The sequence below is a fragment of the Rosa rugosa genome, chromosome 1, assembly GCF_958449725.1.
Source record: "Rosa rugosa chromosome 1, drRosRugo1.1, whole genome shotgun sequence".
NCBI classification, from domain to species: Eukaryota; Viridiplantae; Streptophyta; class Magnoliopsida; order Rosales; family Rosaceae; genus Rosa; species Rosa rugosa.
This window is the reverse complement of record NC_084820.1, coordinates 11,877,349-11,893,559: the sequence shown is the minus strand read 5'-3', so window position 1 is coordinate 11,893,559 and position 16,211 is coordinate 11,877,349. Positions and strand designations below refer to the sequence as shown.

Below are 16,211 nucleotides of genomic sequence, written 5' to 3'. Positions count from 1 at the left end.
ACTTTCCGGACACTTTTCCGGCGACTTCCCGGACACTTTTCCGGCGACTTTCGGACACTTTTAAGTGATTTTCCGACAATACTATTTCGAGGTATTTATTAATAAAAGTTCCTGTTTTTGCTTATTAGGAAACTGCGAATTGTGGGGTACATAAAGGCCAAGGACTATTTCGAGGTATTTCTTACTAAAAGTTCCTGCCTTTGAGTTTTTCACTTCTTTTACCTCTCTTGCTTTTTCCCGGAAAATTGCAATCAAAAAGCGGAATTGTGGATATTCACGCTAAACGAACTAAGAGCGTTCGTAATCAATGAACTAAGAGTGTTCATAATAATCGGACTAAGAGCGTCCGCCAAAACATCAATTTATGGACTAAAAGTGGAATCGTGGGGATTCACGCTATACGAACTAAGAGCGTTCGTAATCAATGAACTAAGAGTGTTCATAATAATCGGACTAAGAGCGTCCGCAAACATCATTGTTTTCATCTAATCCAAATATTCTTGGAAATTGATTTCTTGGTAGCATAGCTCAGAAATCTTATTATCTTAGTTTTCGTGGAAGTTTAACTCCGAAACTAATATATCTTATCTTCCTATTTTTCAAGATGTCGAATGAACCTAGACTCGACTTTCCAATGCTTGACTCAACAGGCTCGGAATACCATGGCTGGGTAACCGACGTTGAGAACCATCTCACTACGAGAGGGATGTTGCCCATAATACAGGCACCTGACCAGGGCCTTGTGTTCCAACGAACACCCACAAAGCATGCTGCTCAAGTAATTATCTTGATGTGACGCTATATGGATCAATTGAAGCATTGGTTCAAGCAATGCCATGCAAGTACTCAATTAGCTGCGAGCTACAAAGAGTATAGGCAATTCAGGGAGCAAGAATCCAACCTTGCCGAAGATGAAGATGGTGAAGATGTCAATCTCACCATAGAGGACTTCAAAGCTGAACAAGTGCACGAGGATGCCGCAGACTTTGATTAGAATAGTCATTTTCTATTTTCCAATAAACGGCAAATGTGCCTTAGTCAATAAATGACAATTGTATTCAATCTTTCTCATGTGGCGCATCAAATGAAGTATGATGTCTAGGAAAGTAATTGAGATCGGGGTACTTAAGCGAGCCTCGCTCCACCAACATCTCTCTCTACTTTCCTGGTCATATTTCATTAGAGTTACCAAACGGATTGATTGACTACGATTTGTCTTATTTTGATTTTACTTTTGGAATAGACTTTGGAAAACTTTGATGTAATCATTGGCTATTAATAAAGTGTCGCATTATTATTCAATGTCATGGAGATGTGTTAATTTCCGAACTTTAAAGATATAAGAGCCAATGTTTTTCATGTGAAAACACATTGTAAGAATGGACAAGAGTTCCTTTGCATCGCCTCTAATGACTACGGACATAAACGAGTATTAGAGAAACTTATGTGTCGCTCTAGTGGGTTGCATGCAACCACTATTCGAGTCATTGAATCAAAATCAAACCATGTCATAAGAGATGACTTATGGGATTCTGACACATATAAGCTTTGGAAAGACCGTTTGGGATATCCAGGTCGTGATATGATGTTCCGTATATTAAAGACTTCACGGACATCCATTCCTCAAAACGAAAAGAAGTATGAACCAAAGATTGGTCCAAAAAGTTACTTCGTTTTGCAAAGCTTGCTCTTTAGCAAAGATAGGATCGAGACCATCCTATGCAAAGGACACTAAAGATAATATATCATTCTTGCAAAGAATCCTTGCAAAGAATCCAAGGTGATATTTGTGGACCTATTCAACCAACCTGCGGATGATTAAATATCTCATGATGTTGGTTGACACGCAAACACACTAATCACGTGTTGTGCCATTGTCCATCTATAAAAGCTACGTATGCTATACTCCTAGCACAAATCATATGACAATGGGCTCACCCCCCAGATTCATCCTTCAGTCAAATAGATTTGACTATGCTAGAGAGTTTACATCGAAGACTTTCGATGGTTATTGCAAAGGGACTGATGTTAGACATCACATTCCCATATACACTCCCAAAAGGTCTCGCGGACATAACTACGATGGTAGTTCAGATATTGGTGATGCACACCAATCTTCTTATATCCGCTTGGGGAGATGCAATATCGCATACAACTATGCTAATTTCTCTACGACCTACCGCCACTCAATGTATATCCGCGTTACAGCTAGTGACTGGGTACAAATATTTTGTACTTACGCACATTCGAGTGAGCCATTTATGTGCCAATTGCGCTGCCACAGCGCCTATGGTAGGTCCTTACCAATAAGTGAGCAACTTAGTTGGATTTGAGACTCCAACAATCGTTCGCCACTTAAATGCCCTTGCAAGGCGATCTCCTTTCCGTTTGATTTACAGATGTCACTTTGATGAGACAGTCTTCCCATCGTTAGGGGGAGATAAGAACTCGAATGTTCAGCAGGAACGACAGGAATTGTCGTGGTCTGTCCCCACTATGTCTCATCTCGATCCCTATTAAAAGTGACGAGATCACACATTTGCTGCAAAAATGCCTGCAAGGAAGGATGTCCCTACAAATAGGACATAGTGCCACCCTACACAGAGGTAGGCAAGGCGCCAACGCCATAGAAAGTGGCACTCTGGCGTTATAGGCCAAGGCCCCAGCTAAGATGCATGGGAAGCCTGTGGATTCGAAGGATACTTTGGCACAATCCTTGGATCATCGACACTCAACATCCGTCTTATGAGTATCTTCCGGATTATGGTTATCGTTGGGGGACGCCTCAACGTCAGAACCTATTTCTGAGAATATAGAGCTCTATGAAAATGACACTAGTGTACATAAGACGTGGAATAGAAACTCCATCATAATTGATGATGTATTTGCGCATTTTGATGCACATGAGTTTGTTGGATCGATGATATCGAACCACGCTCCGTTGAAGCATGAATACCAACGTAGAGAAATTTGGCCTAAATGGAAAGATGCGATCCAGGTTAAGTAAGATTCTCTAAACGAAGAGGAAGGTCGTTGAGCCAGTGATGCCAACACCTTCTTACATAAAACCTATTGACTAATGGGTCTTCGTTAGAAAGCGTGTTGAGAAAAAGAGATGACAATCTCACCTTATGGCGCAAGGCTTCTCACAAAACGCCCTGGAATTGACTACGATGAGACATATTCTCTCGTAATGGATGTCATTGCACTCCACTACCCTGTCAGTTTGGTAGTTTCCAAATAACTGAACATGCAGCTTATAAATGTGGTCACTACGTATCTCTATGGGGATCTAGATACGGAATATACATGAAAGTTCATAAGTGAAACTTTAGTTACCCAAATCAAGTGGCTCTAGACCACGGAGCGCGTTTGCAATAGAGTTGAAACGCTCACTAAAAGTGACTACTTGATTGGGAAGGGATATGCCCACGCGTTTCCATAACAAGTTTCGGATTCTATCGCGGTTTTCATGTTGGACATGATCTTCATTAGAAGCCCTTAAAGAGTTAAGGGAAACCGCTGAACACTTGAAATCCGAGTTTGAGATGAAGGATTTTTGGGAACACAATTATGCCTCAGTTTGGAACTTGAGCACCGTGTTGATAGATGCTTAGGCATTTTGACAAAGGTCTAGCCTTCAAGCACCCCATTATCGTTCGTAGTCTTGATCCTAAAAAGGATCATCTTCGTCTGAAGGATGATCAGACGAAGATGTGCAAGAGGCAGAAGTGCGAATAGGCGCATTATTGTAATTAGCTCAATGCACAAGACTGGACATCTCGTTTTGACATAAACTTGTTAGCTAAAGGTATAGCTCTGCGCCAACGCGACGCCATTGGATTGGTGTAAAAGATATCTTTCGATACTTGAGATGTACGATCGATATGGGCTTATTCTATCCCTACAAAGAGATGATGAAATCAGACCCATCACACACCAGAGATGCCGCCAAACGCTGGCCCGCGTTTTCTATTCCTACCCCAAAATGACATAAGTGTTTTTGGAAGGTTTTGCTGATATTGGGTATCTGTTGACCCATACAAAGGCCTTCCCAGACTGGTAAAGTGTTCACCATGGGTAAGACCGCGATATCTTGAAGGTTTACAGAATAGACCTTAGTCGCTATATCTTCGAACAATGCAGAGATTATTGCTCTTCACGAAGTAGTTCGTGAATGTATATGGACTGGATCCATAGTTACGCATGTTCGAACAGTTGTAGTTTGAAGTCTACCACAGATGAGCCTACAAGCATTTAAGATAATGCTGCTTATTTTGAAACAAATGAAGCAAGGCTGCATCAAAAGCGACAACATCAAGCATAAAATCAGCAATAAAAGACTCTCCTCAAAGATCAATCAGAGGGGGAGATGTCTACATATATGGTCTCGAAACGTGAAGAGTGTGTTGTGCTCTTTTTCGCTTTCGACCGAGGTTATTTTTATCCCACAAGGTTTTCATTACTCGGCAAAGGTTTTTAATGAGGCAACGAGAGAAGCACCACGTTTGGGAGACACAAAGGAGATGTTGAAATCAGGGGGAGTATCCAGAAGCATACCCACTTGACCATCGTGTACTCTTTTTGTCCTTCGTCCAGGGTTATTTTGTCTTACTGGGTTTTGTTACCTGGCAAGGTTTTAACGAGGCACATCTTTAGCATGGTCGCCCCACTTATACTACATCCTGAAGATGTTTTGATTCAACATATATGCATTTGCTCATCTTTTCCCTTTGACCACGGGTTTTTTTTCCACTGGGTTTACCGGGCAAAGTTTTGGTGTAGCAACTCTAAAATGCATCCCTCTCGTAGACATATTACCTACTTATGATGCTGATAAGAAGACTCCACTTATCTCCGAAGCTGTGAGATTACTACTCCACACTCAACGCGCGTTGTGCTCTTTTTCTCCTTCGACCAAGGTTGTTTTTTCCCACAGGGTTTTATTACTTGGCAAGGTTTTTAACGAGGCAACTTCGAAGCGCACGGCATAGACAATACTATTAACATGAAATATCCAAGGGGGAGTGTTGTAGTATATATGACTCATGTTGTAGTATGTATGAGTCATAGTATAAATGTCTATATCATGTAATAAGTACTTGAGTGTATAGATAGGTACTTGAGTGTATAAACATAGGTACTTGAGTGTATGAAGACTTGTGTGACATGCTTTATACCAAGAGGCAACAAACATGGCAGATTTCATCATTGAATGCCAGTATGTGGAGCTGCAGCCCTCAATCAACAAGAGAATATTGTTATCATTTTGAGTTTCTCTTAGAGCATTCACACTAGCTTTGTATTTCTATATAAACCCTCCATTGTGAGATGAATAAACACATGAATTCTCTCTGAATCTCTCTCTCTCTCTCTGTCAATTTTGATTGTCCTTAAACATAGTTTAGTTTTTCTATTGTGGGTGAATTTGGTTTCTAACATCATATCATATATCTTCTTCTCAGTTACATATTTTGCCAATTTATATTCTTGGCATATATAAGTATATGCCGTTGATTTACCTTCTAAGCCAAGTTCTACACTTAGACTTCTAACCCTGTCTTTCTCTGACTAATAACGGTTAAGGTTAAAATGGAAAATGGTTAACCCAAGGGACACAAAAGTTGAGAAACAAAAATATCCCTGTTAATGGATAGTACTGTTAACGATCTCAGATGATCAAGTAGTAGTCTAGTAGAGAAACTTGCTGAACTTGCATCTTCCCTGGTGAACTTAAAAATTTGAACTCAGGAAGCTATTAGGATGCACAAAAGCACATATCAAGTTAACAATTAATCGCAATAGCTCAAGTAGTAAGCAGAACTCTTCTAAACTACTACAATAACTTCTCAAATGCACCATGTCTTTCTCTCTCTTTGTTTGGTAAGCTGTCAAATCCAACCCAGTATCTCACATTCCCCTCCCACGTGTTTTATCTATTGAGACAATGGAATGCTTGTGCATACAGATGTATGTGTTGCTATATATCATGAAATAAGTATTCATAATATGGTTTTCTGATTGTTATACCGAACTTCACCAAGCGTAAGAAGCTCGATCGAGAGCAATCAAATAAAGGAGGAAGGCTAGGACTAGTGAAGCAAATTAAGATGCAGAACAATGTATTCCCATGGTAAATTAGTAGACTACCAGCTTGGTGTTTTAGTCTTTTTCGTGCTTATTTTTGTTAATCCTTGGATTACTATTACTGTAACTTTGAAGTTAAGTTCTTTAAATGTGCCTTTTAAAAAAAATAAAAAATAATACATACTTTCCTTATTTCTGTTCTGCGATTTTAATTCCAACCAGGACTAGTGCCCTATAAAGTATAAAATCACCACTAGAGGGTTTCAAATCTATAAATACTAGAGACCTTACTCTTCCCTTTAGACGCTCAAACAGAAAGTCTAGCTAGAGCTGAACACAATGTTTCCTCTCAATCCCACACATATGCCTAAATCAGTGGCCTCCCTAATATCAGACTATGCTTCCTCCCTAATCTCAGCCTATGCTTCCATTACAGCATTAGGGATGTTGTTCCGTGCAGTTGTCAAAGAACTTAAAGACCTCATTCCCCAGTGGGTTAGATCATACATATACTTGAAACTTCGGAACTACTTCTTTAAACCTCCCCCAAATGATCACCTAACTCTTGTCATAAAACAGACCAGCGGCATAGTGCTTAACGAGGTCTATGAGAAGGTAGATGTCTACCTTGGAGCCAAGATTAGTCCCTCCGACACACGTCTTGAACTGAGCAAAACATACCGGCAAAAAACCATCAGCCTTGCCATTGAAAAAAGAGGCCAAGTTGTCAAGGACACCTTTGATGACATTGAGCTCCAGTGGCGCTACATAGCCAAATCAAATAAGTCCTCCAAAACCAACAATAGTCCTGCTGCTGATGATGAAGAAGTGAAACATCACTGTGGCTTTGAGTTAACATTCAATAAGAAACACAAATCCAAAGTGATGGACTCCTACATGCCCTATGTGTTTGCTCAGGCTAATTCCATTAGGCAACGGGAAAAGGTTCTAAAGCTTTATTGCTCTGCCAATTATAGTTCATCTAGAAGTAGCATAGATCTTGTGCACCCTGCTACTTTTGATACAGTGGCAATGGAACCAGAACTTAAGAAAATGATTATAGATGACTTGGATAGGTTTCTGGAGAGGAGAGAATTATATAAGAAGGTTGGGAAGGCATGGAAAAGAGGATATTTGTTATACGGTCCACCTGGAACTGGAAAGTCTAGCTTAATTGCGGCCATAGCCAATTATCTCAAGTTTGATATATATGATTTGGAGCTTTCTAGTATTTTCAGCAACTCTGACCTGAGAAGGGTATTGCTGTCTACTACTAATCGTTCTATTGTGGTCATTGAGGATATTGATTGCAGTGTGAAGATCAACAATCGGGAAACAGCTATGTCATCTAAAACAGCAACACCCGGTTATCCTGCAAGCAAGGTCAGTATCTAAACTTTATATGTTCTCCTAAATATGAATAGAATCTTTTTTTATCTTCTGCTTTGGTTAGCATACCGTTTCTGGTACGTATCTTATATGTACCTACTGACTATAGCATTGAGATTATGATATGACAATTGCAGTTCACACTCTCGGGCCTACTGAACTTCATAGATGGTCTGTGGTCATGCTCCGGCGATGAGAGAATAATTATCTTCACCACCAACCACAAGGACAAATTAGACCCTGCACTGTTGCGTCCAGGTCGAATGGACGTGCACATTCACTTGTCATATTGCACTCCAAATGGATTCAGAACCTTAGCATCTAATTACCTTGGCATTCATGAAAGCAACCCTCATCACCTCTGTGGGGAAATTGAAAGCTTAATAGAGAGCACAGAGGTCACCCCTGCAGCTGTAGCTGAGGCGCTGATGAAGAGCGATGATGCGGATGTTGTTCTTGAAGGGCTTGTCAAATTCCTCAAAGAAAAGAAGGCCGCAGATGATGAGTTAAAAAAGGCCAAAAAAGCTGATGAGGAAAGGACCAAGGCAGCAGAGGAGCAAGGGACTAACAAAGCAGAGAGGCCGGAAAGGGACGAGGATGTGAGCACAAACTGCGAGAAAAAATGGCAAAAGACAGAAGCCACATTTTGATCAGGGGAAATTGCTACTTTATTGATTGGGAATGCAAATTGTCTATTAGCCAAAAATAAGAAAAGAGGAATACAGATTGTCTGTGGAAACTCTTCTTGAGCTAATTTCTACTTCCGAGTTCCAATCCAACAACCTAAATAGTAGCTTGCTTTTATTTGAAGTAGGATTTCATATCTGTCTTAGCAGTAGGAATTTCTATATTTTTGGGTTGAATTTGGTTCTAGCATCTTTAGGGAATTATGGTTCTGTTGGAACCCTTGTTAGTCATTTACAGTGTCCTACATTTCTACCTATATGCTGAGGTTCTGGGATTTTCGGTATGAGAGTGACATCGTCCCATTAATCTCTCCTGCATAAGTGTATCACTGTCAAGAAATTCCCGAACAGCTGCGCAAATATCACTACCAACCAAAGACCAGAATTTTTGAAGGATGCATCTGCTTGAGTGCTTTGAATATCTCATCATCCATAAATTCCTTGAACAATGACTCATTAATCTCATCCGAAATCGTGTGGAAAAATTTGAGGATTCTTGGACATGAAGATAGAGTCAAAATAATCTAAAACAACCTCCTTTGATTTCGGGTTCAGAGCACCAAACTCCATCCTTGTTTAGGAGTCCATTCAACGTGTTTTTCTTTGTTCTGTTACTTGCTTTCTGATGGAAGTAACAGAATAACACGTGCTCGCTGTCTCGAAAAGACTTCCTCCATATGCAGTAGATCATTAAGCTTGCGTTCCAAATTGATTTTCTCCTCCCAATCATCTCTCATGGCTTTGCTCATTGGTCGATTCTCAATATTTATCAAAGAGGATCGCATAGATCATATCTTTTGTTACATGAACCCTAACAAAAGTTCTCAAATCTTCGATATCCACCACAACAATGAACATATTCAAAAAGCAATTCCACTTTTCTCATTGGTAGAATTGGATTGATATTGACGGTCTCAGGGCAAGGCACAAACCGAAATCGTTTTCTGCGTCTCTTGTTCCTTATCGGATTGTCCCTGACCTCAACAAGTTACGTTTAGTTGGCTGTCTTGAAGAGTTGACCAGTACGTTAATGCTATGCAAATTGTCATTTTCATTTCTACTTCTAAAACAACCTAATTGATATTAGAGGCTTGCAAAGCTCAACCTATAGACTAAATATCAGAGCTGAGTTGAGAATGCACCTTTAGTGGGCTGTCTTTCTATGTTCAGATGGATGCACATTGTCTGTGCAAACTCCTTTTAGGTTAATACTCGCAACAACCTAAATATTAGCTAGGTATATTTAGTATTATTTGGATCAGAGTAGTTTTTCATGTGTCTACTGTCTAGCAGTAGGATTCCCTAGTTTATTTAGGATTTTCTATTATTAGGAGTGAATTGGGTTTCTAACATCATGAGGTATGATGTATTGTGATGTTGTTTTCAATTACATGTTTGCAAATAGTTTTATTGCCATATATACATGAGAACCCTCGTAGAGCTAGTTACAAAGTTCTGCAGTTTTACCCAGTCCATTTATCAATAATAAGTTTTCATTTTAATTAGTTTCTCACCATGGAGAATAGTTAACTCAACAACACAAAAGTTGAGAAAAAAATCATAATTCATAGTGGTCTAGTAGAGTAATTTACTGAACTTGCATCTTTTCTAGCTAGTTCAGGAAAACATATAACGGCCTCCCAAGTACTCATGCATGTCTTGCCCTCAGATAACCCCAACCAAACCACCCTCTGAAATATTTAGCTTGATGAAAATAACATGCCTCTCCCCTAGGAAGACAAATTTAAGAACCATGTCAAAGCTAAGAATGAAATTAAAGGAGAGTTACGCAGTCAATTAACCCCATTACATTTAGCAGGCTATCTTTGTAAGTTTATACTGTATATGATCATGAAAATTGCCTTTTGGAGACTGTTTTTGTTGTTTATTAACTTCAGAAACAACCTAATTAGTCAAATTGGAACCTACTTTCTCATACCATTTTGGCGATCTGACCATTCAAGAATAGACAAAAAGGGAGTTCACCAAAAAAGTTGTGACTATTTGACTGGGGGTAAGAATGAAAATTTAGCGGTCAAAGGAGTATCCATTGTACTTCATCTTGTGATCTGAATTGTGGAGAGAATATCACACTTGTCTTACCGAAAACAGAATCACAGAGAGGTTGCAGGCTTTTATAGTTGGCGTTTCTAATGCCTATGAACTTACAATACTTCATTGCTTTAAATACATAGAATTGATCTCTTACCGAAAACTCAATGCATCTAAGTGCTCCAACTGGTCTCTTCAATCACAAATTTGCTTGAAAATTAAGCCACCTGCATCCATCATTCTCACTATAAACACCTCCATTTTCTCAGCAACCAAAACAGTCGCACTCCCTGTTCTCTTTGCTTAGACACTTATGCTGAACACAATGTTTCCTCTCAGTCCCAAAAATATACCTACATCAGTATCCTCACTGTTCTCAGCCTATGCCTCCTTTACTGCATTCATAATGTTGTTCCGTGCCATTGTCAATGAACTCAAATATCTCATCCCCCTCGGGGTTCGATCATACATATACTCTAAATTTCGGTACTACTTCTTTACTCATCCCTCTGATGATGACCTAACTCTTGTCATCAACAAGCACTTTGGCATGGCGCCTAACGAGGTCTATGAGAAGGTAGAGGTCTACCTTGGAGCCAAGATTAGTCCTTCCGACAAGCGTCTGATACTGAGCAAGACAAATCAACAGAAGACTGTCACACTCGCCATTGAAAAAAGAGGCCAAGTTGTCAGTGATACCTTTGATGACATTGACCTTCGGTGGAGTTACGTGGCCAAACCAAAGAAGTCCAAATCCAAGCAGAGTTCTGCTGGAGATGATGAAGAAGAAGTAGAGTGGTGCTTTGAGTTAATGTTCAATGAGAAACACAAAGCCAAAGTGATAGACTCCTACATTCCCTATGTGTTTACTCAGGCCGAATCCATTAAACAAGGGGAGAAAGCTCTAAAGCTTCATTGTTCTGGTAGGGATCATTATGGGACTTCTAAAAGTTGCATAGATCTTGTACACCCTGCAACTTTTGAGACAATAGCAATGGATTCAGAACTTAAAAAAATGATCATAGATGACTTGGATATGTTCGTGAAGAGGAGGGAATTTTATAAGAAGGTTGGGAAGGCTTGGAAAAGAGGTTATTTGTTATATGGTCCACCTGGTACTGGAAAATCTAGCTTGATTGCTGCCATGGCTAATTATCTCCAGTTTGATATACATGATTTAGAGCTTTCTGGTATTCGTGACAACTCTGACTTGAGAAGGGTGTTGTTGTCTACTACAAATCGTTCTATTCTGGTTGTTGAGGACATTGATTGCAGCGTGAAAAAAAAAAATCGGGAATCAGCTCAGCCTTCCAAACCCTCTAATAGCCTAGATTGTAGTCCAACAAGCAAGGTCAGTACTGAAATTTAAAATTTTAAGTAGCTATCTAACTTGAGCTTTAAATTCGTTACATATTCTAAATATGAATAAAATCTTGTTATCCTTGATCCTTTGCATTGGTAACCATTATACATATATATATATATATATATATATATATATATATATATATATATATATATATATATATATGTGTGTCTGTGTGTGTGTGTGTGTGTGGTATATATGTTATATGTGTGCATTGAGATAGTGTGAGGATACGTGCAGTTCACGCTGTCGGGTCTACTGAACTTCATAGATGGTCTATGGTCATCTTGCGGCGATGAGAGAATAATTGTGTTCACCACCAACCACAAGGAGAAACTAGACCCTGCATTGATGCGTCCAGGTCGAATGGATGTGCACATTCACTTGTCATATTGCACTCCAAGTGGGTTCAGAACCTTGGCCTCTAACTACCTTGGCATTCATGAAACCAACACTCATCACCTCTGTGGAGAAATTGAAGGCTTAATAGAGAGTGCAGAGGTCACCCCTGCAGTTGTAGCCAAGGAGCTTATGAAGAGTAATGATACCGATGTTGTTCTTGATGGGCTCGTCAAGTTCCTCAAAGAAAAGAAGGTCAAGAATGATAAAGAGAAGTTAAAAAAGGCTAAAAAAGCCGATGAGGAAGGGACTAAGAAAGCAGAGAAGCAGGAAAGGGAGGAGGATGTAAACAAAAGCTGCTAGAAGAGTTGGAGTAAAACAGAAGCCACAATTTGATTTGGGGAAAATGTACCATAGGTTGTCTTTATAATTAAGTTGATCAGGAACATTGTTGCAAACTCTTCTCGAGTTAATTTCCACTTTCAACAACAACCTGAATAGTAGCTAGGCTTATTCGGAGTAGTTTTTCAAGTTGATCTAGCAGTGGGAATTCCTAGTTTAGCTAAGGATTTCGATTGTTAGGACTGAATTTGTTTTCTAACATCATTTCAGGTGCTACTGCATTGTCATTGTCTTTTCAATTACATGTTTGCAAATTAGTTTCCTTGTTTAATATAAGTACTAGTTCCAAAGTTCTACATTTCTACACCTATGTCCATCATCACTAATAACTTCTTAGGGTACGGTAATCAATTTCTTACAATGAGGAATGGCAAAATCAAGGGGAACGAAAGTCGAGAACGCAAAAATCTCTGGAAATTGGACAGTAATGTAGACATTCTCAGATAAATCTAAGTAGTGGTTTAGTCGAGTAACTTACTGAACTTGCATCTATCCTCGTTCAGAGAAGCATATAACGGCCTCCCAAGTACTCATGCATGTCTTGCTCTCACATGCCTGCAGCCGGGAAATTCATCGCGCATTTCATCAAACACTTTGCCTCTCCCCTCAAAAAAAGGTCAAGAACTCTGTCACAGTGAAGAAACGAACATAACAATATCAAACCTAAGTTTAACAACCTCCAATAGCTTAATATGAAATTAAGATGCCGAAAAATGGAGTGGTAGAGTAACTTAAATCTTCCCATGTCCTTATGCTTGTGGATAATGTCAACCCTTCTCAGACATGGAGCTTTCGAGCTCATTGAGGCATTTCATCGAACACCTTGGCACCATTCCTAAAAGAAACTCTAGAGCAGATGTGCTACAAAGAATCTCTGCTTCTTGAGCATATGCTTACTGATCTGAAAGAATTCATTGCAAGTGGTTATTTTGTTTGCCATGGTTGCCGTCAATGCCGTGCCAGAATAGATGGGAGTTACAGGCTTTCTGATATCACTAGTGCATTTCAAGTGAAACAAAGGCGCGGGACAAGGAAAACTGATATTACTAAATGCATTTAAACGTATAAAAGAAATATGAAAAATGTCATATATACCAATTTCCAATTGAGTTTTTTTTTTTTTTTTTGAGAAGAATATCCAATTGAGTTCATATACCACGCTTTTGCATTAAAACGTGGGATCCGGGGCGTTTTTGGTTTAGGATCCCCCTTTTTTATTATTATTATTATTAATATCCATAAGTAATTGTAGGGTTTATTGGTTTAAGGATGTCAATGAGTCTACCGGTAGATTCTACGAAATTTTTTTATTATTAGTATCATTTACTCTCTCGTGAGCTTCCCTTAATAGGTGGAGTGATTTTACAGTTAGCGATGTATGTTTTTGACAGTCTCACAGAGGCAATTACTATTGTACTGCTACCTTTACTTATTAAATAAAGTGTTTGACATTCTTCCTCATTCCAACAAGGTTACCAATTTTATAAGAAGCAAAAAATAAAAGGTTACCAATTCTATGTGGTCCTAATTTGTCGTTTAAAATTCTATTAGCAATTCTTATCATTATATACTAGCCTCTTAACACACGCTCACGCGTGTGTCAATTGACATTTTTTACTCTTTTTTTTATACTTTATTTGTGTCTATAATATTTTATTTCTAAAAAAAGAGTTTGTTTTAGTAATTTCTCTAAAAAAATGTTTATTTTTTATGAAATTATGAATAACTTTTTTTTTTTCAAAAAAAAAAAGTTAACTTTTTATTTAATAAGCAATTTTTTTATTTAAACTGCCAACTCCAAAAAAAAAATAGAAACTGCCATTGCAGTTAACAAAACGTCTAAGATCTTTTTTTTTGTAATTTCTTAAATTCAATTTGCTATTATATTTACTATTTTATCCTTCATGTGTTAAATTATAGATTTTTAAACTATTATCAAAGAAGGGTAAATTGTGGGTTTTTGAAAATTTAACCATAAGCCTTATTGGCTTAATTAATACTGATTTCAACTTTTTTTTTTTTTTTTTGGCAAACAACAAGAACTGATATATTAAAGAAGAGACCCTATTACACAAGAAAGACAACTATCTGGAAGAAACATGAGTAGACAACATAGGCCCAAACGATACAAGAAAGAAACAAACATAGTGGGCCTAAACCAGGCAAGCCCACGTTCTTGGTCAGCCAACACAGTTGCCGTCAACGAGGAAGAACCAGCAGCGCCACCTTCATGGAGAACAGAGCCACCAGAAGCAACATCCAACCGGATCGAGAGATCATTAAGGGCTTCGAAGGCGATTCCGAAGTACCCATCCGAAAAATTCCCAGAAACAAAAGTTATAGCCATATAACTCAAACCATCTTCAACAAGAAGACCTTCATCTGCCAAGAAATCAACCAAAAAACCTGGTTGAAAAGAGAGATAGGTGAGATCCAGCAAGGGATCGAAGAGACAGGCACCCAAAGGGTGTTCAGACTCTTGTAGCATCACCGGGTGCACTAACGGGCAGACCCCGTTTTGAACAGAGCTCCGAGGAGCATATTTACAGGCCATGGCAGAAGGAATAGGATAAGCATCACCAGAGATAGCGATGCACCGGTATAGCAGTGGGTTTGAGGGGGAAAAAGGTAGATCTGGAAAAGATTGGGACAGGAACAAGAGGAATAGACCAAGAAAACTGAAGGAAAGGGAAAAACAAAGCAGACATAACGGAAGGGAAACAACAGAGAAAGGGAAAGAGAGGCACACAGCCTCAGATCGGAGGCGAACTCCGGGCAAAAGCGCCCATGGTGGGCGGGGTTGTGTGCCACCGACTGTCAAGGTGGGAAGAAGCCTCATGGAGAGGGAAAGTATCTCCCCCGACTTTCAAGCCAAAGATCCAGATCGGAGAGATCTAGATCTGGCAAGAAAGGGGGGGGGGAGGAGGGGGAAATCTAGATCTGGGGTTTCTGCTTTCTAGAGAGAGGCGAGACTTTCTCTCACTAGATGGTTTGGGGTTTAAGGATACTGATTTCAACTTTGATTGTGACTATGACTCATCACATAAAAAAGGAGTCTTCAGTTTAGAAGATTAGAGTCACATAAGATGTCTAGTTTATATGTAGTGTAAGAGCTCTTGAACACTAACCGGCATTAAAAGTATAGATGATGTAAGAGTTGTTAGTCATTCGATTCCATTGAAGTATCTAAGAATAATCTGTTGCACTTGCACTCGAGAAAATTGTTAACGAGATTAAGGAGGCAAGAGATCATGCCATGCATGAGCTTGAAAGAAAAGTGCTGTCATCTATTTTTTTTTTTAAATAAGAAGTTTTGGTCTCATCTCTCTCTTGATGTTGATTTTTTTAATTTATTTTTTGTTTGATAAGTTTTTCTTTAATCTACCCAAAAAACAAGAGATCAGCCAATTTCGGTTGCATGGAATAAGTAAATGAAGCACTTTGTTGACGATGAAATCCAAGTATGGAATTGCAGTTACACAAGCACTCAATCATAGCTAGCTATGAGCTCCTCGTCAAACTAGCATCTACTTCACCATGTGATACAAAAAAGAGAGTGACAGAGCTATACCTCTCAGGCTTTTACCTTCCGTAGTTCCCTACCATCTTCATTGCTTGGAACCATTACAACTTGGACCTCATACTGAATGCATCCATTACACACCACAAAAAAAAAAAAAAAAAAAACACTGAATGCACCCAACTTCTCCCAAGTGGTCTCTACAACACAAACACCAAAAACATTGCTTCTAAATTAAGCAACCCGCACCCATCAATGTCACAAATGAGGGGTCCTCCTCAGCCCAAACAGAGACAACACTTCTACAGTGCTCCCGATTTTGAAATAATGTTCCAAAATGAGACGAGAACTATCAGATTAGTCACCGATA

At 39.1% G+C, this 16,211-nt stretch overlaps 2 protein-coding genes across 2 annotated transcripts in view; both read left to right on the top strand.

The window, feature by feature from the left end:
* The window catches only part of LOC133717704 (AAA-ATPase At2g18193-like), a 9,927-nt gene extending 2,117 nt beyond the window's left edge, over positions 1-7,810 (top strand). The window contains exon 3 of the mRNA XM_062144419.1: positions 7,614-7,810. Coding sequence (XP_062000403.1) covers positions 7,614-7,672 — 59 coding nt within the window. The 3' untranslated portion in view covers positions 7,673-7,810. The remainder of the gene's footprint in view (positions 1-7,613) is intronic.
* Positions 7,811-10,067: 2,257 nt separating this feature from the next.
* On the top strand, positions 10,068-13,357 carry LOC133727230 (AAA-ATPase At2g18193-like). The gene is made up of 2 exons (XM_062154838.1): positions 10,068-11,565; positions 11,821-13,357. Exons 1-2 carry the CDS (start codon positions 10,528-10,530, stop codon positions 12,280-12,282), a joined length of 1,500 nt encoding a protein of 499 aa, XP_062010822.1. The 5' UTR covers positions 10,068-10,527; the 3' UTR covers positions 12,283-13,357.
* Positions 13,358-16,211: the final 2,854 nt, after the last annotated feature.